The sequence below is a fragment of the Eleutherodactylus coqui genome, chromosome 11 (genome assembly GCF_035609145.1).
Source record: "Eleutherodactylus coqui strain aEleCoq1 chromosome 11, aEleCoq1.hap1, whole genome shotgun sequence".
In the NCBI taxonomy this organism is placed as follows: domain Eukaryota; kingdom Metazoa; phylum Chordata; class Amphibia; order Anura; family Eleutherodactylidae; genus Eleutherodactylus; species Eleutherodactylus coqui.
The window spans coordinates 113,619,966-113,642,676 of record NC_089847.1 but is presented as its reverse complement, the minus strand read 5'-3'; the positions used below and the strand labels follow the sequence as shown (position 1 = coordinate 113,642,676).

General features: G+C 45.3%; 1 protein-coding gene across 1 annotated transcript in view; it reads right to left on the bottom strand.

The window, feature by feature from the left end:
- Window positions 1–22,711, bottom strand: part of SPON1 (spondin 1) — a 535,993-nt gene that overhangs the window by 31,231 nt on the left and 482,051 nt on the right. The window contains exons 9-10 of the mRNA XM_066583268.1: window positions 13,070–13,210; window positions 8,527–8,602 (exon numbers count right to left, since the gene is read on the bottom strand). Of these exons, the coding sequence (XP_066439365.1) occupies window positions 8,527–8,602; window positions 13,070–13,210 (217 nt within the window). The remainder of the gene's footprint in view (window positions 1–8,526; window positions 8,603–13,069; window positions 13,211–22,711) is intronic.

Below are 22,711 nucleotides of genomic sequence, written 5' to 3'. Positions count from 1 at the left end.
CAGGGTACTAGAGCCTCCATGCCCACCCGTATCACATCTTGTATCCAAGCTAGAGGCGGTACAACAGGGTACTAGAGCCTCCATGCCTGCCTGTATCACATCTTGTATCCAAGCTAGAGGCGGTACAACAGGGTACTAGAGCCTACATGCCTGCCTGTATCACATCTTGTATCCAAGCTAGAGGCGGTACAACAGGTACTAGAGCCTCCATGTCCACCCATATCACGTTTTGTATCCAAGCTAGAGGCGGTACAACAGGGTACTAGAGCCTCCATGCCTGCCTGTATCACATGTTGTATCCAAGCTAGAGGCGGTACAACAGGGTACTAGAGCCTCCCTACAGGGGGTCGGTTCTCCACAATTAGTAATCCTTTTGCTCTGATATTGTTATCACTTGTATAGACGTTACAATCACAGAGAACGTTTCATCCGTCTCTGACGACTTCAAGGGGAGGAATTGCTTTACAACGAGCTGTGTCATCTTTTTTCTGAAGTAAACCCTAATTTTGATAGCCTCTCTGGGTCTTGTAGTCCGCCCATTCCATTTATTAATTTAGCTGCCCATCTTTGAACCCGCTCAAGCTGAGTCACAATCCACATCTTACATTTTCAATCAGGATCTGCAGCAGATTTAACCCTTCAATTTAAGGACTTCTTCAGGTTGGCAACAAACACGTTCGCCGCTACAGATCGTATTTACGCATCAAGCGGTCTGTTTCTTTTTTACAGTCAAACTTTGCGCTCTTGCACATAAAGATAAACCTCAGAATGATAGATCCGGCCCGTCTGATCTCACACATAAACAAGCACGGCCTATTTTCTTCTTACGCTTAGTGAAAGCAAAACCATTACAATCAATGGCTTCGTTTTCTCGTGTTTTGCGCTTGTGATCTTCAGCCCACAATCTGCTCCGAAATAATCATCTAAAGGAGCACTGAGGGCGGAAATCAGCCGCGGATCTGCGTAAAAAATGTACCAAATACTGCGGGTTTTTATATAAATTTGCCACAACATTTGCTTCATGCGAACGTTCCCTTATACTCCGTCTACAACCTGAGTGAGCGGAATGCGAGTGCCAGCTTCAGTGAAAATAGACTGACACCTGCTATACGGCATGGCACCAATGTGACTTTTATTACATACTTTGCCATTATAAGGCCGGCTTCACAAGGGCGTCAGCGCATTAATGAGCAATTAATTTACACCAGCCCGGCCGCGCTTTACTGAACTTTTTGTGAGTGCAAATTGTCTGCAGAAAAAAAAATGCCCCCGCGCTGCCATTGATTACAAATGACAAGTGGTTTAGGCTGGATTCACACGAACGTATATCGGCTCGGTTTTCACGCCGAGCCGATATACGGTGTCCTCATCTGCAGGGGGGGGAGGATGGAAGAGCCAGGAGCAGGAACTGAGCTCCCGCCCCCTCTCTGCCTCCTCTCCGCCCCTCTGCACTATTTGCAATGAAAGGAGGCAGGACGGGGTGCGGCTAAATTCCGCGAATTAGCCCCGCCCCGTCCCGCCTCTCCTCATTGCAAATAGTGCAGAGGGGCGGAGAGGAGGCAGAGAGGGGGCGGGAGCTCAGTTCCTGCTCCTGGCTCTTCCATCCTCCCCCCCCCCCCTGCAGTTGAAGACACCGTATATCGGCTCGGCGTGAAAACCGAGCCGATATACGTTCGTGTGAATGCAGCCTTAAACAGCTAAATATGTGCTATTCTGATGAACTGAATAAATCTGATATCTTTATAATCACATCAACCCCGGACTCACTTATTGTGATATTCATCCCACATAGTGAACGCCACAGAAGAATAAAGAGATCAGATTATTTATACCGCCGGGAAAATAAATCCCAAAAAACATTGGAGGAATTTGAGGTTTTCCATCCTTCCCAAAGACTAAATAAAACTTATACAATACATTATCTCTACCCCAAAATGGTGCCATTACAAATACACCTTGTCCCACAAACAGCCCCTCAGTCAGCGAGGTCAACGACAAAATATAAAAGCAAAGGCTCCTGAAATGGGATGAAAACGTTTAAAAACTCGTTGGTTATTAAGACCTGAAACAGGTCGGTCATTAAATGGTTACAACATGGAGCCCATCCAAGTATTCCTGCGCCCCTATACACTTCATATACCCCAGTGACAATGGGATCACTTAGAGCAGACCCCAGTGAGCCTGAAGTGAAATATGGGCATCACTGCCAACCCAGATATACCAGTCATGCCATCTAAGCCTCAATCTCCCATTTATTTTTAACATTACACCATTGGGGAACCCAACCATGAATTTATGTGCCCATCTACACCCCAGATGCCCCTCATGATGCCCACAGTACAATGTATATGGCAGCAGAGTAGGTACATGCAGGACCTGCAGGTCCCGCATGGCATGTGCCAGGCAGCCTTTATGATGTCACCAGCCAACTGCCACTCACTTTCCAACCGTCGACTGCCGTGTGTGGAAGATTGTTGGATTGCTCTGCGGGATTTCTACGGGATTACATCCAGTGGAAAGAACGAAGAGAATAAAAAGAGAGAAAAAGATGGAGGAGAAGGGAGAAGTGAAGAGAAAGAGAGGAGACAGCCTGGATAAAGACCCCAGTAAGAAGAGGAGGAGGGCAAATGAGGAGCCAAGAGCAGGTAGGGAGCGTCCTTCATGGGGACATTTACTGCCTATAAAGTGGTTGTAGATGTGTTTATGGTAAATGCCCCCATATAACCAGTGTGTACGTCCACTTTATACATTGTAGGGGGGGGGGTGATGGGGGGGTCCTAGTGTGATAGTTGGCTAGATGGTCCTTATGTACATTACAGCGCAGTCAGTCAGTTAATCACAGTGCGGTATTGATTTTACAAGAGCAGAATACAAATTGTAAGCTGCGCTGTGATTGGTTGTTGGGGGCAGCAACGACCATTTTTCTTTTAGACCGTTTCCTAAATCTCCTCAATATTATACAGGTGGTTATGATTTGGGTAATACCATATTTTGGGGAATCACTCAGCAGGCCGCAGACAACAAATAGCGCCATTCTGCAATTTTCTAGAGACTCATCTCATGTTCTCCGCTCGTCTTCTTACATTTCTTCCACACGGTATTCCTTATTCTCTCCCTTCAGGACCCAGCACCCCCGCCGTTACACCCAGGTCCAGCGCCCGACTCACCATCAGAGGGTTCAGGTTCCATCAGGTACTGGGCAGGGGCAGCTTCGGCAAGGTAAGTTTTACATTTCTATTTTTCTTCTTAATCAGATGTAAAGTCTTAGTCGTAGTGTTAGGCCCCTTTAACACGGGCGATAGCGATATTGCCGCTAGAAAATCGCAGTGATATCGCAGCCGTGTTCTGTGCGATATTGCTGCGTTTTGTCACGGCGATATTGTGACTAGCTGGTTTTGTATTGTATAGTTTTTTTTAATGTAGCTAGGGCTTATTTTAGGGACAGACAGTAGGACTTCCTACTGTAAAAATTGCCTCAGACCGCACAAAAAACGCGATTTTGTGCAATGCAATGCAACACAAAGGAAGGCTTAAAGGAGATGTCCCGCGCCGAAACGGGGTTTTTTTTTTTTTAAACCCCCCCCCCGTTCGGCGCGAGACAACCCCGATGCAGGGGTTAAAAAAACCACCCGCACAGCGCTTACCTGAATCCCGGCGGTCCGGCGTCTTCATACTCACCTGCTGAAGATGGCCGCCGGGATCCTCTGTCTTCATGGACCGCAGGGCTTCTGTGCGGTCCATTGCCGATTCCAGCCTCCTGATTGGCTGGAATCGGCACGTGACGGGGCGGAGCTACACGGAGCTACACGGAGCCCCATAGAGAAGAGGAGAAGACCCGGACTGCGCAAGCGCGGCTAATTTGGCCATCGGAGGGCGAAAATTAGTCGGCACCATGGAGACGAGGACGCCAGCAACGGAGCAGGTAAGTATAAAACTTTTTATAACTTCTGTATGGCTCATAATTAATGCACAATGTACATTACAAAGTGCATTATTATGGCCATACAGAAGTGTATAGACCCACTTGCTGCCTCGGGACATCTCCTTTAATAGGGACACATGGGCTACAAAAAATGGCATATGGTGGCAATATTCAGCATGCCACTATTTTATTTTCTTACAATGTAGCAACTACAAAGCATCACTAATGTGAAGGAACCCATTGGAAAGCAGGGGCTTCACATACATGAGCTTTGTAGTGCTATTGCATCACAAAAAAATTGCGTGATTTTGTCGCCCTGTGAAAGCGGACAAAAAAACGCTCGTCTGACCTCAACCTTATAGTGCAAATATTTAGTACATTCCCCACCATTACCAATTATAGTGTGGGGGATGGTATACAGTAATGTTTTGTAAATCATATATCAGGGATTTTGAAGAATCGAAATGCTTATTTTGCATTTTTTCCTTAGGTCGTCCTGGCATCAGTCCGTTGCCGAAGCATCTTCAAGGCCATCAAGATGATCAACAAGGAGGAGGATAACAAAGAAGAGCTTCAGCGAGAGAGAAGACTACTTCTGGCAGCCAGAGATTGCCCGTTCCTGTGTCATCTCAGTGCCACGCTACAGTCTGAGGATCACGTCTACTTCGTCATGGAGTACCTGTCCGGCGGCAGCCTGCAGACCCTGATTACCGTATCGGGTAAACTGAACCGTCCCACTACACAGTGAGTAACCAGTTCTGGGGTTCGGCGGGCGGATCGGTGATGTTAGAGGTAAGATGACATTGTGCAGCAGTTATCCAGAATGATCACCATTGATACTAAACACTTTCCTCTCTTCATCAGGTTCATCACAGCGGAGCTGATCTGCGGCCTCCAGTTTCTCCACCGGCGTGGCATCGTGCATCGGCAAGAGGAACAGGATTGATATTCTCATTGTTTTCCATGAGCTGTCAGGTTCTGCGGCTTAGCTTTATGTACTTGAATGAGGCTGAGCAGCAGTACCAGGTACAGCCATGGACAGGAGAGGCGCTGTTTCTAAAAAGGATTTTCTTTTCATTGCAGAGACATCAAGCCAGACAACATCATGCTGGACAGAGATGGGCACATCCGAATTATCGACCTGGGTCTGGCGCAAGACGGTCTGACTGCGTCCAGCAAGATCCGCGGAGTGGAAGGAACAACCCGCTACATGGCCCCAGAGATGATCCTGAAGCAAGCCTACAACGTAGCAGTGGACTGGTGGAGTATGGGCATCGTTGTGTCCAGAATGGCAACCGGACATTCACCATTTTTTGATGGCCAACAGCTACACATCGTCCGGCAGTCGATCACCACTGACAAGCCGAACTTTCCACCGTGGCTGGATGCCGACCTGAGAGATCTCATCAAGAAGCTGCTACAGAAGGATCCGGAGAGGCGCCTGGGACTGACCGGAGACATCAGAAGCCACCCGTTTTTCGGAGATGTGCGCTGGGAGGAACTGGAGCAGAGGAGAATAGTGCCACCATTTAAACCTTTCCCCGTAAGTGAAGACTTACTGGATGTTATATTTCCATGCCAAGTGTCTAGAAGAGGAGAAAATATTATATACTTCTATTATATCTCTGTTTCTTTCTTCCTCTTGCAGCATGTTGTAGGTACCGGACATCTGGATTTGCCAGAAGATGCGCCAGCTCAGCACCCTGTGTCCAACTTCTCATTTCTGGCACCTAGTTGGACACAGTAGGATGGACCAGCGCCTCCCGCCCTGCAGCCCGCGCCTCCTGTGCCCACCGCCTCTGTGAATCTTCGGACCTCTAGGATGATTTCAAGACCTCGGTGATTCTTCAAGACATCAGGGATTCACCACTCTACTATCAAGACAGAACTCACCGGCGGCGCCCGCGACATCAGATGGAGATGAGGCGAGTATCTGCATCGGCATTTGATCCAGGGACTAATTTCCGATTCCATATTCGGAGTCAGGAAGGAATGTTTTTCCCCTTATATCAGAACAAATTGGCAGATGTGTTAAAGGGGTTTTTTCTTTCCTTCCTCTGGATCAATACAACTGCCCCGTCCCCTTCCCCCGATTCGGCCACTTCCCAAATATTTGGTCCCCTTCTTAGTACAAATGACCTTGATTCGGGGACGGTTCTGGCTGCCGTGCGCGGAGTCGGGAAGGAGTTTTTCCTCATCTGAAGCTGAATTAGCAGACGCTCAATGAGGTTTTTTCGCCTTCCCCTGGATTAGTTTCTTACAATTACTGATCCAGGGAACTTGTCTGACTGCCCTCAGTGGAGTCGGGAAGGAGTTTTTCCCCTTATTGGGGTTTTTTCGCCTTCCCCTGAATCAGTGAACGTCAATGGATCTAACATATCCTTGGCTTTTATTTAAAATATTCATCAAATCATCCTCATTAATAAAATTGTAAAATCAATAAAATTCTCTGTTTTCACCCCGATATCACTGTGTGTCTGGTTTTATTTCCATCGTATCCTTCTACTGCTTCTTGTATTATTTGGGTTTTCTGGTCTCGTTGCATGTAATACAGAGCAGCAGACTCGGAAGGGTCAATGAGGGAATGGGGGGACAGTGCGCTCCCTCTGTGACATCATCAGACTCTTGCGATGTAATCGCAGAGAGCCCAACGGGTTGCCATGGCAACAGGATGCCAGATACAGTTATCCTGCATTGCCAGTGCCTATGATCCCTATAACAAGCTTTATAATAGCGATCATAGGTGCTATGGTGCAAGTCCCCCACAGGGACACAAATAGTGTAAAAAAAAGATCAAAACAGTGTCAAAATAAAAATTTTTTTAAAAAAACAAACAATTGTTTTGTCCTTTTTGCCCTATTAGTATACATTTTTTTAAATTAAAACCCCACATATTTATTTGTGCTTTGTGATTTTTGTGCGATGCATTTTTAACATTAGAAAGTACCATTGACATTCGCATAAAAAACGCATTGTTAACACAAGTAGGTAGGAGCCCTTAAGGGGTTAAAATGTCAGTAAACTCCTTTAATGTAACAGTAACACCTAGACGCCAGTGTCGTCCTTCTGCCTGAAGCGAGACACACAAACTCATTTTTGGGTACGTTCATATGTTAAGGATTTGCCGCAGATTTTGGAGCAGATCTGCAGCCCATTTCACCTTTCCAATTTGAATTCAGTTAAAAGGTTGAAATCTGCTGCAGATCTGCAACAAAATCTGTCATGCGTGAAGGCAGCCTTAAGGCACGGCTCCCACATAGCGTATTCCCGATGGAAATCTCGCGGTTTGGCCGCCGGGAAAGCGCTGGTTTTGGAGCAGCTTGGCGGCATTCCTTTCTGTTGTGGCTGGCGCTCCCATAGAGGGGAGCATAGCCGCAATGAAAAAAAAAAGAATGTTCATGCTGCGGCCAGGGAATCCGCGCCACAACGATGACTTTTGCCGGCTTTGCAAAATTTTCACAAATCTCGTCCACATGGCTGGCTAATCCCGGGATTAGCGGCTGCAGGCGGATTTGCCGTGGTGCAATTCCGGACGGAATTTCCACGGCAATTCCGCCCTCTGTGAACCCAGCCTAAAAGTGTATTGCTGCCTTTGCACTTCATACATGACTCAGATCTACATAATAGCTACACGTACATTACACATATGCGGGCTCACTCTCATTAGTGCTTCTGTTATCCTGCTTTTCGGTGGGCAGCATCCCCCGGCCAAAAGGATCAACCAAACAGACCCCAATGACTATAACGGGGTCTGTTTGGTGTCAGTCCGTCATTTTACAGGATGTAGTAGTGCTGCACGCTACACTATTTTGTCCTGGTTTCTTTTAGTGAATTTAGTAGTGGAGGCTCCAAATTGAACCTCCAATATTGATGTAAAGTGACCCAAAGGGCTTCTTCACACGGGTGTACGAGTACAATGCTGCGAGCCTCCTGCAGCGTTGTACTCATTACAGCCCATAATCAATGCCGGCAGAGGACGTGTACGGGCCACGATTAGCACTGCACATGCCGGCGAATCACACGTCACGGACATGCGCAGTGTGACTTTTTATTTTTTATTCCCCACTTAGTTCAGAGCAGGGATGCATATGGAAACACTGACCTACACAATGCATGCGTACGGACAGCGTATCACATGCAGCCTATACAAGGGCTGCGTTTGACATGCAGAGAAATAGAGCATGCTGCCGTTTATTTCTCCTGTGTATGGAAACGCAGGAGTGCATGGAAGAATGAAATAGTCCATTGACTTTCATTGCCTCCATTCACTGCGTATTACACTCATTGATTAGTAGGGTCTTCCTGCTCCCTGCCAGCACTGCATGCCGCGATCCCTGCGCTTGCAAATCGTATGTGGTGAGGGCCCCCCTCCCAGCTAGGGGGCCAGATCACAATTGTGACCCCTAGTGGTACACCTCGGTTCAGACCAAGAAGAAGACATCTTCACGTTGGGAACTATCAGAATTGAATGCTATATGGACAATGCTGATTGTGTAAATCCATATATTGGGGGTCATTCTCTACATTGTCTTTCCCTTTCCATGAGATCTACTGGATCCAATGCGGAGCCCAAGGATGTAATTGGAGCCACATGATGATTTTACCTTCTTCTTTCTCTTCGGTGACGAGATCAGCCACGATGTCATCTACGTTGTCGGGGACTATATTGCATTGTTCTCCCTGTAAGACATAAGATGTAATTAATGGACTGTATAACGTGAGCTGCCGCTCCAATTAGTGATCAGTTTGGTACTAATGAGCGCTGGAGTTTTCGGTGTGATAAGCTTCAGTAATACTCCTTGTACATTAATCAAACAGCGCTGAGACGCGTCGCACGATGGAGCCGGGCGTTAATTCACGCTGCTCAACCTCAAGGAACCTCATACGTTGTTCAGCTGATTATCTACATACAGTAATGTAAAAAGATTATTAAACCCTTTAATACATTCTGTATATTAGTATATCGTGATGTTCCTGGACAGAAGATTTACTGAGCCTCCCAGCTAAGGTTGCCACCTGACCGGTAAGTCACCGGCCTGGCCGGTATTTTTATTTTACCGGCCCTATTACAGACCGGTATTTGTGTCGGGCCCCGGGGACTGCAGCAGGCTGCGACAAAATACCGGCCTGTATAGTCTGCAGGGATCATGCAGACGCGGGACTAGGATTCAGGACTCCACAAGCGGTGCGGGACTCCGGAGCGGGGCATGGGGGGGGGGGATTAGTGAGTCTGGTGGTGTCATGGACGGTGGACTCGTGTTGTTGTGATGATGGTGAGAGTCTGACATGGGCGAGGGAGGGGGCTGCTTGCTGCCTGGGGAGTCTGGGAGTGTGGAACACACAGTGGGACACCCAAAAGAGCCTGAACCCTGACTGGCTGCAGACAGTCAATATGGCGAGGGAGGGAGGGGGCTGCTGGGAGTCTGGACTAGGATGAGGAGAGCTAAGACATTTGAGGAACCATAAGGCTCATCACTTTGTAAGACCACCCAGGGCCAGATATAAGGTAGAGCCATAATTTAATGGTCATAGGCTCCACCAATCCTATGAACTGAATGACAAAATCAAAGACGTTTATCTAAACCCGTTTTCTTTTTTTCTGCACTTCAGCGTACATGCGCCGGCAAATACGGTAGCGGCACCATAATTGCCAGTGTATGTGCGGCCCGAAGGTTCAGGGGTGGGAAAGGGCACCAAGGGGGCACTATCACCAGCAGCCGCTGGAATAAAAAGGAGGGGTAAAAAACATGATAAGCCCCACCCAAGCCACGCCCCCAAGCCATGCCTTTTTTTTTTACTATGGTCGGTATTTTTTCTTGACTAAGGTGGCAACCCTACTCCCAGCGAGGTACTCATGATATACCCTGCATAGTGTATATATACATATATACTATGGCAGTGATGGCAACCCATTTAGAGACCGAGTGCCCAAACTGCAACCCAAAACACACTTATTTATCGCAAAGTGCCAACGCGTCTGGGGGCGGGGCTCATCAGGAGGCATGGTTTTACCATTTTTAAAAAGAACAGGGCTGTTTCAAAAAAGACCAGGTGTAGATTTTGACAGCTTTTTGCCACGGACATTTCCGCTGAGGACATTCTGCAGCACGTGTAAATATACCCCAGCGGTAATAGTGACCCCCAGACAGTGGGCCTCAGTAGCAATAGTGACCCCTACACAGCGGTCCTCAGTAGGAATAGTGACCCCCACAGTGGACCACAGTAGGAATAGTGACCCCCACAGTGGCCCTCAGTAGTAATAATGATCCCCACAGCAGACCCCAGGGGAAACACTGACCCCCCTGAGACCCATATACTTACCCCTTCTCCTCTTCTCAGTGCAGCTGCTGGCGCTGATCCCAGATGCACACTGATGTCAGTGTGCTGCTGGACACCTCCACCCCCTGCTCTTGCGGAACCTAAGAGGAGACGTCAGGGGAGGGGGGAGGAGGATCCCGGCTGCACACTGACATCACAGTGTGTGCCGGGATCAGCACTACTAGCAGCGCAGGTGAGTGAATGCCGGTATTCATTATTGTGGCGAGCGGCCCATGGAGGCGTTTGGCAGCAGGGAGGCGATACACCTTGCGTTTTTATTTATATAGACGCAGGGTATATCACCTAGTATATGTATGTATATACAAAATGCAGGGTATATGATCTATATACATGTTATGTATTAGGTGATATACCCTGTGTTTTGTGTATGTGCGTATATATATATATATATATATATATATATATATATATATCGCGCAGGGTACTTCCCCTAGTATATATGTATATATACACACAACGCACGGTATACCGCCTTTTATATATATATATATACACACACACATACAACACATGGTATATCACCTATATATATATATATATATATATATATATATATATACATATATACATACATACATACACACACACATATATATATATATATATATATATATATATATATACACATACAACACATGGTATATCACATATATATAATATAACAGGTGATATACCGTGCGTTTTGTATATGTGTATATATATGTAGGGTATTTCCCCTAATATATATAAATATAAATGCACCACACAGGATATTTCGCCTGGTGTATATATCTATCTATCTATCTATCTATCTATCTATCTATCTATCTATCTATCTATACATATGATACATATATATATATATATATAGGGTTTATCACGCAGTATATATACACACACACATATACACACACAACGCAAACTATACACAGCGCAGGGTATATCACCTAGTATGTATATAAATGCACAACGCAGGGTATATATTACGTATATATATATATATATATATATATATATATATATATATATATATATATAATATCAACTCACTTCAAGAACTGAGTTGATCATATTGGAATTACACTTAGCGTCTACACTGAGACACCAGCTGTATACGGGGTCTCATGCTATAGGTCCACATGTGTGACCATAGCTGAGGGCTCATCCTCTCTCACGTGCGTCTGAGTCCCGTACATGTTTGTTTGTTGCCGGGTTGTTGAGGTCCAATACAACACATAAGGACTTTCGCCCCAGTTGTCCAGTCCTGGTGTGTATGGTTTTTGTAGTCATTTTTTTCCAATAAAGATTAATATTAATGAGTCTAGTCTGCTTTGATTGTTACCCAGACTGCTCTGCACTCTGTGAAATAGTATGTGTGTATATATATATATATATATATATATATATATATATATATATATATATATACACACACACAAAACACAGGGTATATCACCTATTATACATACATAAAATAGGTGATATACCTTGTGTTTTGTATATATACAGGTATACTAGATGATACACCCTGCGTCATATAAATATAAGGTAATATACCCTGCGTGGTAAATGTATATATATTATGTGATATACCCTGTTTGGTGTATATATGTGTATATGCTAGGTGGTATACCCTGTGTTGTGTACATATATATAAATACACTATGTGCTTTACCCTGCTTTGTGTATATATATATATAATTAGGTGATGTACCTTGCATTGAAGAAATTGCAACCAATCACAGCGCAGCTTGTATTTTACCTCAGCAGTACAAGAAATAGCAACCAATCACAGCGCAGCTTGTATTTTATCTCAGCAGTACAAGAAATACCAACCAATCACAGCGCAGCTTGTATTTTACCTCAGTAGTAAAAGAAAAAGCAACCAATCACAGCACAGCTTTCATTTAACCTCAGCAGTACAAAAAATAGCAACCAATCACAGCACAGCATTCATTTAACCTCAGCAGTATAAGAAATAGCAACCAATCACAGCATAGCTTTCATTTTACCTCAGCAGTACAAGAAATAACAACCAATCACAGTACAGCTTGTATTTTACCTCAGCAGTATAAGAAATGGCAACCAATCACAGCACAGCATTCATTTTACCTCAGCAGTACAAGAAATAACAACCAATCACAGCACAGCATTCATTTTACCTCAGCAGTACAAGAAATAGCAACCAATCACAGCATAGCTTGTATTTTACCTCAGCAGTACAAGAATTAACATTGAATCACAGCACAGCTTGCATTTTACCTCAGTAGTATACAAAATGGCAACCAATCACAGCGCATCCTGCATTTTACCTCAGCAGTACAAGAAATAGCAACCAATCACAGTGCAGCTTTCATTTTACGTCAGCAGTACAAGAAATAGCAACCAGTCACAGCCCAGCTTTCATTTTACCTCAGCAGTATACGAAATGGCAACCAATCACAGCGCATCTTGCATTTTACCTCAGCAGTACAAAAAAATAACAACCAATCACAGCGCATCCTGCATTTTACCTCAGCAGTGTAAGAAATAGCAACCAATCACAGCGCAGCTTTCATTTAACCTCAGCAGTTCAAGAAATAACAACCAATCACAGCGCAGCTTTCATTTTACCTCAGCAGTACAAGAAATAGCAACCAGTCACAGCCCAGCTTTCATTTTACCTCAGCAGTGTAAGAAATAGCAACCAATCAGCCAGTTCCCCCCTATCCTTGGAGTTCCTGTACAAGCCCTCTAACAAGCCCTCTTATGTATATGTTGGTTTGTGTCGTACACAGATGCACAGTTTCTATATCTCATGGGTTCTGCGTGATATTTCGTGGTACCTACCTTCCTGGCAATCCGCTCTATCACCACTCTAGCGACGGGGATGATTGGCCCTCCCTCCGGGTCGTAGAACGGGCTCTGCGGGTGGTCGAGGCTGGTCAGCGGGCGAATCTTATCTTGTGGTATGGTCGGCTTGTTGGGTGACTAGATAGAAGCAGAAGATGGCAGATATATATATTAGCGAGCGTCACGGGACAGGATGACCTCATCGGACATCATACATAACCGCTAGTAGATGTGACCTCATCGGACATCATACATAACCGCTAGTAGATGTGACCTCATCTGACATCATACATAACCGCTAGTAGATGTGACCTCATCGGACATCATACATAACCGCTAGTAGATGTGACCTCATCTGACATCATACATAACTGCTAGTAGATGTGACCTCATCTGACATCATACATAACCGCTAGTAGATGTGACCTCATCGGACATCATACATAACCGCTAGTAGATGTGACCTCATCGGACATCATACATAACCGCTAGTAGATGTGACCTCATCGGACATCATACATAACCGCTAGTAGATGTGACCTCATCTGACATCATACATAACCGCTAGTAGATGTGACCTCATCGGACATCATACATAACCGCTAGTAGATGTGACCTCATCTGACATCATACATAACCGCTAGTAGATGTGATCTCATCTGACATCATACATAACCGCTAGTAGATGTGACCTCATCGGACATCATACATAACCGCTAGTAGATGTGACCTCATCGGACATCATACATAACCGCTAGTAGATGTGACCTCATCTGACATCATACATAACCGCTAGTAGATGTGATCTCATCTGACATCATACATAACCGCTAGTAGATGTGACCTCATCGGACATCATACATAACCGCTAGTAGATGTGATCTCATCTGACATCATACATAACCGCTAGTAGATGTGACCTCATCTGACATCATACATAACCGCTAGTAGATGTGACCTCATCGGACATCATACATAACCGCTAGTAGATGTGACCTCATCTGACATCATACATAACCGCTAGTAGATGTGACCTCATCGGACATCATACATAACCGCTAGTAGATGTGATCTCATCTGACATCATACATAACCGCTAGTAGATGTGACCTCATCGGACATCATACATAACCGCTAGTGGATGTGACCTCATCGGACATCATACATAACCACTAGTAGATGTGACCTCATCTGACATCATACATAACCGATAGTAGATGTGACCTCATCGGACATCATACATAACCGCTAGTAGATGTGACCTCATCTGACATCATACATAACCACTAGTAGATGTGACCTCATCGGACATCATACATAACCGCTAGTAGATGTGACCTCATCGGACATCATACATAACCGCTAGTAGATGTGACCTCATCTGACATCATACATAACCGCTAGTAGATGTGACCTCATCGGACATCATACATAACCGCTAGTAGATGTGACCTCATCGGACATCATACATAACCGCTAGTAGATGTGACCTCATCGGACATCATACATAACCGCTAGTAGATGTGACCTCATCTGACATCATACATAACCGCTAGTAGATGTGACCTCATCTGACATCATACATAACCGCTAGTAGATGTGACCTCATCTGACATCATACATAACCGCTAGTAGATGTGACCTCATCTGACATCATACATAACCGCTAGTAGATGTGACCTCATCTGTCATCATACATAACCGCTAGTAGATGTGACCTCATCGGACATCATACATAACCGCTAGTAGATGTGACCTCATCTGACATCATACATAACCGCTAGTAGATGTGACCTCATCGGACATCATACATAACCGCTAGTAGATGTGATCTCATCTGACATCATACATAACCGCTAGTAGATGTGACCTCATCGGACATCATACATAACCGCTAGTAGATGTGACCTCATCGGACATCATACATAACCGCTAGCAAAAAGGTAAACATCACGTTCGCTGTAAAGTATGTCGTCCCCCCGGCTGGGCGGGGCTTATAGTGGGCGGGGCATTCTGCGGTACCTACTGTTGGTGCCCCCTTTGTCCATACGGTCTGCAGTCCTGTAGCCATACAGTCGGGGTCGGGCTAATATTCGGCCAATGGCTTCCTTCACATCTGTTTTTTCCCGCACATATTTTGAGAAAAAAAGGCGACATTCTCTATTTTCGGGCGCAATTGCACAGCGGAGGCCCCGCCTGCATAGAATCGCGCCATAACCGAGTGTATTACCACGGCTAATCGATTCCACTAAGGCCTACTAGGTCAACTGACCCGCCAATCGAGTCGGCTGACTGGCCAACAAGTCACTTACCCCACCTACTAAACAGGCTGTGCCGCCTACTCCAGCCTGGCGCTGCCGGGACCGCACCCATGTTAGCGGTCGCAGCAGTGCCATAAAGTGGTGTGGTGAAATCGCCCACGATCATGCGCCCTGCATAGCGCACATACGCCTCGTGAGGCCGTCCTTAGTAATACACCGCAAGTGCACGTATGGGTAAGGACCAATGGCAAAGACCCGTCTATAAGGGCCGATGCACATCGCCATGTGCGCACGCATAATTTGGCTTAACCCCTTAGTGACGGAGCTTTTTTGCTTTTTTCCATTTTTGTTTTTTCCTACTCCCTTTTAAAAAACTCCTTAATTTATCCATCGACGTCGCTGTATGAGGGCTTGTTGTTTTTTGCGGGACGAGTTGTATTTTTCAATGGCACTATTTATTGCACCATATAATTTACTGAAAAACTTTTTAAAAATTCTTAGCGGAGAGAAATGGGAAAAAACCCGACATTCCACCATCTTTCGGTGCGTCCTGTTTCTACAGCACACAAACTGCAACAAAACGACCTGATATTTTTATTCTATGGGTCAGTACGATTACTACGATACCAAACTTGTATAGTATTTTTTTTGCTGTAGTACTTGTATTTTTTTTTTAAGATATTTAATTTTTTTCAATTATTTTCTGCGGTCATTTTGTGCGCGCAATACCTTTTTTATTTTTCCGTCGATGTAGTTGAGCGAGGGCTCATTTTTTGCGGGATGTCCTGTAGTTTCCGATAGTATCAATTTGGAATACATACGACTTTTTGATCGCTTTTTATTGCGTTTTTTTCTGGGAGACAGGGTAACTGAAAAAGTGTATTTCTGGCGTTCTTTTTTTTTTTTTCAGACGACGTTCACCGTGCGGGAAAAATAATGCACTACTGTGATAGATCGGACTTTTACGGACGCGGCGATATCAAATACATATTTTTATTTTATGATTTAGATTTTTTAATAATGGATATGGCAAAAGGGGGGTGATTTAAACTTTTAGAATTTTTTTTTTTTTTAACAATTAAAAAAACTTTATTGATTATTTTTTTTACATTACTTTGAAGTCCCCGTCGGGGACTTTATCATGCGGTGCTTTGATCGCTCCTGCAGTATGACGTAATGCTATAACATTACGTCATACTGCTTTTTTACAAGCAGTCTTTCAAGCCACCCTGTGTGGATGGCTTGATAGGCAGTCTGCTAAGGCAGCCCTGGGGCCATTCATTAGGCCCCCGGCTGCCATGACACCTGCACGGCTCCCCCGATCTCAGAATTGACAGCGGCATTTAAAGGGTTAATAGCCGCGATCGGCCGAGCGGCCGAGCGCAGCTATTGCCCGCGGGTGTCAGCTGTAATAAACAGCTGATGCCCGCGCTGTATGGAGGGAGATAGCGACGCTACCTCCCTCCATACACGTCCTGCAACAGCAGGATGTAGTTTTACGATAGGGCTGTCACTAAGGGGTTAATAGCCACTTAAATCAGTGATTTCCCTGCAAATGAAATGAGTGGTGGCTGCGCAAATGTGCACATGCGCAAAAAAAGACTCCACTGTGCAAATACATTGCGCAGCAGCGAGCGTTTTTGTGCGTCCGCAGGAGCCCTAACAAAGAAATGTAACGCAAGCATCAATGCTGCATCCACACAGAAGGATATCATTCAGAAATCATACGAATGAGCGAAACTGAACTATATTCATTCATTTTAAGGCCTTATTCACACGAGCGTTTTTACGCGGCCGCGATAATAAAAAAAACCGTGACCACCAGAAGCGTCGGATTCCAATGTATTCATTCAGATAGCCGATTCTTATTAGCCACGTAAAAACGTCCGTCCAGTGAAGGTAGGATATCGGCGGCCGATGTTTTGACGCTGCAGATAGGTCTTGCCCTATGTTTCGGCCGAGATTAGCTGGTGGCTCCCATAGGCTTCTATGGATGCTGCCCGCAAAGGGAGGGGGAGGGAGTTTAGTAGCGGCTAGCGCTGCTACAACATGTCAATAGAAGTCATCCTAAGCATTTATGTTGGTCAGCCTAATTCTGGGCTGCTCTGTATGTACGCCGCACCCAGCCACTTTAATGGGCAAGAAAACGTGAGATTTAGCGGCGACTTATTCGCAGTTTTTTCTCGCTCTTGCGCTTTCTAGCTGCGATGCATGCTATGTAAGGTATTTGCTGCGGAACCCAGAGAGGGGCGCCAGCTCAGAATTCAAATCTGGCTGTGTGCAGCCGGCCTTAGAGAAGAAGAAATCATGTTTCCTCCATGCACAGTGTATAGAAGACAGCATAGCAGCAGACTCCGACGACTAGCTCAGAGAGAACTGAAAATAAATGAGCGATACAGCCTGTAGAAAGCAAAATGTCATATACAAGTCATATAATGGCCAGATATAGCGTTATACCTCATGTACACACATGGTAGCTTATTCTGAAAGGTCATCTGAAAGTACTTTAACTCTTTAACTGAACTGATTTATTGTAACTATCCATTACAAATAGCAGGAAATACGTGTACAAAAGACATGCATTTTTTTCTAACATGATTAAGGAAGGCTGATCATGCAGCTTTGTCATAATTAACCTTTGTAATGTTTTACTTAGAGAGAAGTATCACACATGCTGTAGACTTTGAATTGTTGACTTTGTTAGGGATGCCACACTATACAAGCTCTCGCATTGGAACAATAAAAAAGAAGAGATTGGAAACATCACTTGAGACTTACCTGATTGATACCTGCTGAGAATCACCTAAATTAAGTGATTACTTTAACAGGCCCTAGTCACGTGCTTAGTTTGCCTTATGGTAAAAACAGAATTCTAATGCATGGGGGACCTGGGAAGGGGTTTCTCTAAGGGTGCATTCAGATGACCGTATATCGGCTGGGTTTTCACGCCCAGCCGATATACGGCGTCTCTCTCTGCAGGGGGAGGAGGCTGGAAGAGCCGGGAGCAGTGCACTGAGCTCCCACCTCCTCTCCGCCCCTCGCCACTATTTGCAATGGGAGGGGGCGGGACATAGCGGAGCTAAGTTCCCGGGTGTAGCTCCACCCCCTCCCATTGCAACTAGTGGCAAGGGGTGGAGATACTGCAACGCCCATGGACAGGCGGCCTAAGTCAATTTCCACGGTGGGAGCAAAGTTTCTACATCTTATGGCTCCTTGAAACTGACATATTTGCATGGATTTTGTGCATGCCAAAATTGCGTGTGCAATACGGCGATAATAGAAGCCATTTATTTCAATTGGTGAATTCACATTTGTTTGTTTTTTTTTTTCTCACACGCACAAAAAAAAATGGGGGGTCAGAAATGCTATCTTTTCTCCTTAGGGAGAGCACCTAGACGGCAAGTGAGGAGACTCAAAAGGCCATGCATGCTCCTCTGGGTAATATGCAAATAAGGTGCTCTCCCTAAGGAGAAAAGATAGCGTTTCTGACCCCCGTCCCAGGCCTCTCACTAGCAAAGCCAGACTCCTACTGCACACTGATGAAGGGCAAAAACCCTGAAACAGCTGTCTGTACATGGAGTCTGGCTTTGTTTTTAATTCTGAGTCATTGTTACAAGGTTTGAATAAAGAGTCTAACATTGAGTTGAAGAAATGCTGACTTCCAGTAGGTGGCGCTGTGGAGGTATTATTCCATCTCCTTTATTTGCAAAAAAAAAAATGCTCTGTTTTGTTCACATTTGTGCAAGAAAGTGATCCATAGAAGTCTATGGGCATTGCGCAAATGTGCACATAATACGCAAGGGCGTGCGCTGACAACAGCTCAAAACCATGGGGTAAAGAACACATTTGGACCTCTTTAGCATAAATAGCCTTTTAAATCAGCGTGGGGAGGTGTTCCAGCGTACAGTAAAATGCGCAGACATGCGCACAAATCAACCTTGTCCATTTTCTGCAGGTATAAAGTTCATCGTTGGCTCGTTCACTAATCGCTCATTCAGTCCTTCCCATTCACTTACAGCGAGCGTGAAAGGCTAAATGATTCTCAATGTTTTCTCAATAAACGAGCCAACGATGTATCTGCTGTATAAACAGACGAGCGAATGAACCAGCGGTGACATCATCTGCTCGTTCATACGACAAATCGTCTTACTGCAGCTGCCAGCGGTCACTTGAATTCACCCATTCCCTATGATGTAATGAATCCTCGGGATAATTCAGCTTGTTAGAAACGGTAATGATAAGATTGGCCACTAGGTGGCAGAATCATCACACAGGACATCACATAAGATTGTCTACAGGAGCCCCAAAATCCATGACTACAGCGCAGTAGAGAAAAAAAACGTAAACGGTAAATCATGGCGAGACAGTAACCGATGATTTTCTGGCCGCACATATAAGTCCTTAACAAGCAGCTTAAAGTCCTGTACTTTATAGTGTTACAAAGCTGCCATCTCCATGGGGATCAGACCGGTCATTCGCAGCGCGGGACGTTGCACATTGCAGGTTCGCTGTCACCGGTTTACCAGCGACTAGTTAAGAAAATGTTTCCGATTTTTGGTGTTTCGAGAGGAAAGAGTGCGAACTTCTCGTCTTCAAGCCTAAAAAATGAGTTCATTCCAGGCGAAGGTTTTGCGCAGGAGGACGGAGCGCGGCTCATATTGTGCATTGATTTTAATTTGTAATCCCGGCTTTTACATAGAACAGAAAATCAATGGTATATTCTCAATTTATGTTGTGTTTTACGCAGAGTCCTCGGTTTGTACAAGTGAAATGAAACTTCAGACTAGAGATTTTACATCTGCAGTACTATATGGACCCCATCATGGGTGGCAGACGGACCGCAGCGGCGCCCCGGGCTCAAGACGCCGTGAAGACGAAAATAATGTAAATTGATTACGGAATTCTGTGTTGTTGATGTCTTTTTATGCCGTTACAGCGTACGGACACGGAGCTCCAAGGTGCATATGCTTTTCACATGGACGGAGTTACGCCGCAGGACGCACCAAATCTGCAGCTGCGTAACTGCACACCAAAATCTACAGGTCTACAGGCGCATTTGTGGCTGCAAAATCTGCATGCCGAATGCGCAGGACATAGACCCATTGATTTCAATGGCTTGCTTTACACATATATTTTTTTTTTCGTGCGCATTTCAAACAAGGGAGAAAAAACGTACCATGCCCCGTTTGCCCGAAATTGCGCACTGAACAGTGCGATTTTGTGTGGCTAAACAAAAACACCCGGGCCAATCAAGTCGGCTAACTAACCTACCAAGTCAGCTACTAAGTAGGCTGCCCCGCATACTCAAAAATGGCGTAGTCGGGACTACACCAATGTAAGTGGTCCAAGCAGTGCAAAAATGTACAGTAAAATTCGTAGATACGGGAACTATAGCCCGTGCTTGCGTGCTTTGCACAGCACATATACGTCTCGCGACAGTGAGCGTATATGCACTTACGCCGCGTGCAGCTGCCCTTAGCGAGGCTTCAGACGTACATATCTGCCCGTGCATTGCACAGAGAATAGAACTAACTGTTATCAATGGATTCATTCTCACGCTCCTTTTTTGTACGTGTATTTTGCCTGCGTGAAAAAAAAACGCAATATGCTCTATTTTTGTGTGCGTTTGCGCACCTAAGACACCATGGGAATCCGGATCCCTTCATTGGATTCATTGATTCAGTTCATTGCGCAATTTTGCAGGGGATATCAATGACATTGGGGAGTAATAAGGCTGCATAGCCTTCTCAATCAGGGCACAGGTGTGTACCGGCTGATGTGAATGATCCCCGGCAGAACAAACAGAACATAAAAATGCGCTAAAACCTGCAAAGTGCAAACAATCATGCTACCACAGGTGTGTTAAACTCTGCAGGTAACCTGTGGACTTACCGCGGCTAGCATAGCATCGTGCGGTCTATTCCGTCCCATGTGAAAAACCTCTAACTCTGTCCTCACACGGGTGTTTGCGCACGCAGAGAAATGCAATACACAGAAAATACGAATGACTGTGGGTGTGAATTCCTATTGCCAGTTAACGCAGGAAGCGCAGCTCTGGAGCACAAACTGCTGCTGTAGCATGTGAAATATTAGGTGTATGTTTTACAATCATATCATCTATTTATCTAGTGTATATACTGCTTAGATTAAATCCTGCTAGTGACCGCTCTTAAGCCTCGCTGCGTTGCTTTTGTACATTAATGGTTCCGTTTAAGTCTTTTTTGAAGAAAATATTGATTTATGATAATTCTCCCAATACTTCACCCAGAAATATTGGATCTACTCATATTTAATCTACACCACCACAGTTTAAAGGGATTGTCTGATGTGGACTGCTTTTTGCTTCATATGTGCCTTGACGACCAAATTATTGGGGTAGTTTCAGATGTGCGCTGCAACCTCCATTCGGAGTTTCCGGCACCGATCTGGCACAAAATACTGGAAGAAAAAACATTGCATGCAGCCCTTTTTCATCCGACTAAAATCCAGGCAGCCGAGCAGAAAGCGAACGGACTCCATTATAGTCAATAGGGTCCATTGAGCGGTGTTGGAGCTGTTTGGCCTCGGGTATACCCCTCTACTGCTCTCCATAAGGAGCAGGAAATCCGAACCCCCGAGGCTGGTATGAAACCACTAGAGATGAGCGAACGTGTTCGTCCGAACTTGATATCCGTGCGGATATTAGGGTGTTCGGGATGTTCGTTATTCGTAACGAGCACCATGCGGTGTTCGGGTTACTTTCACTTCCTTCCCTGAGACGTTAGCGCGCTTTTCTGGCCAATTGAAAGACAGGGAAGGCATTACAACTTCCCCCTGTGTTGTTCCAGCCCTATACCACCCCCCTGCTGTGAGTGGCTGGGGAGATCAGGTGTCCGCCTAATATAAAAGTCGGCCCCTCCCGCGGCTCGCCTCAGATGCCTTGTGAGTTAGATGAGGGACAGTGCTGTTTGTACCGGAGCTGCTGTAGGGAAAGAATTGGTAGTTAGTGTAGGCTTCAAGACCCCCAAAGGTCCTTATTAGGGCCACTGATAGCTGTGTGTTGGCTGCTGTTAGCAGTGGCAATTTTTTTTTCCTCAAAATCGGCTCTGCAGAGCGTTGCACCCGGCATTAGGGACAGAAGTGCTGCATAGGCAGGGAGAGTGTTAGGAGTGAGTGTAGCCTTCAAGAACCTCAACGGTCCTTTCTAGGGCCATATTTAACCGTGTGCAGTACTGTGCTGGCTGCTGTTAGCTGTGCTGCATATTTTTTTTCTTCTCAAAATCGCCTCTGCAGAGCATTGCACCCTCCATTGATACTGCAGGGAAAGAATTGTGTAGGCAGGGCCACAACACAGTTATTAGTCATTGAATATATGCAGTGCGGCCTTTTGCTTGTAAAA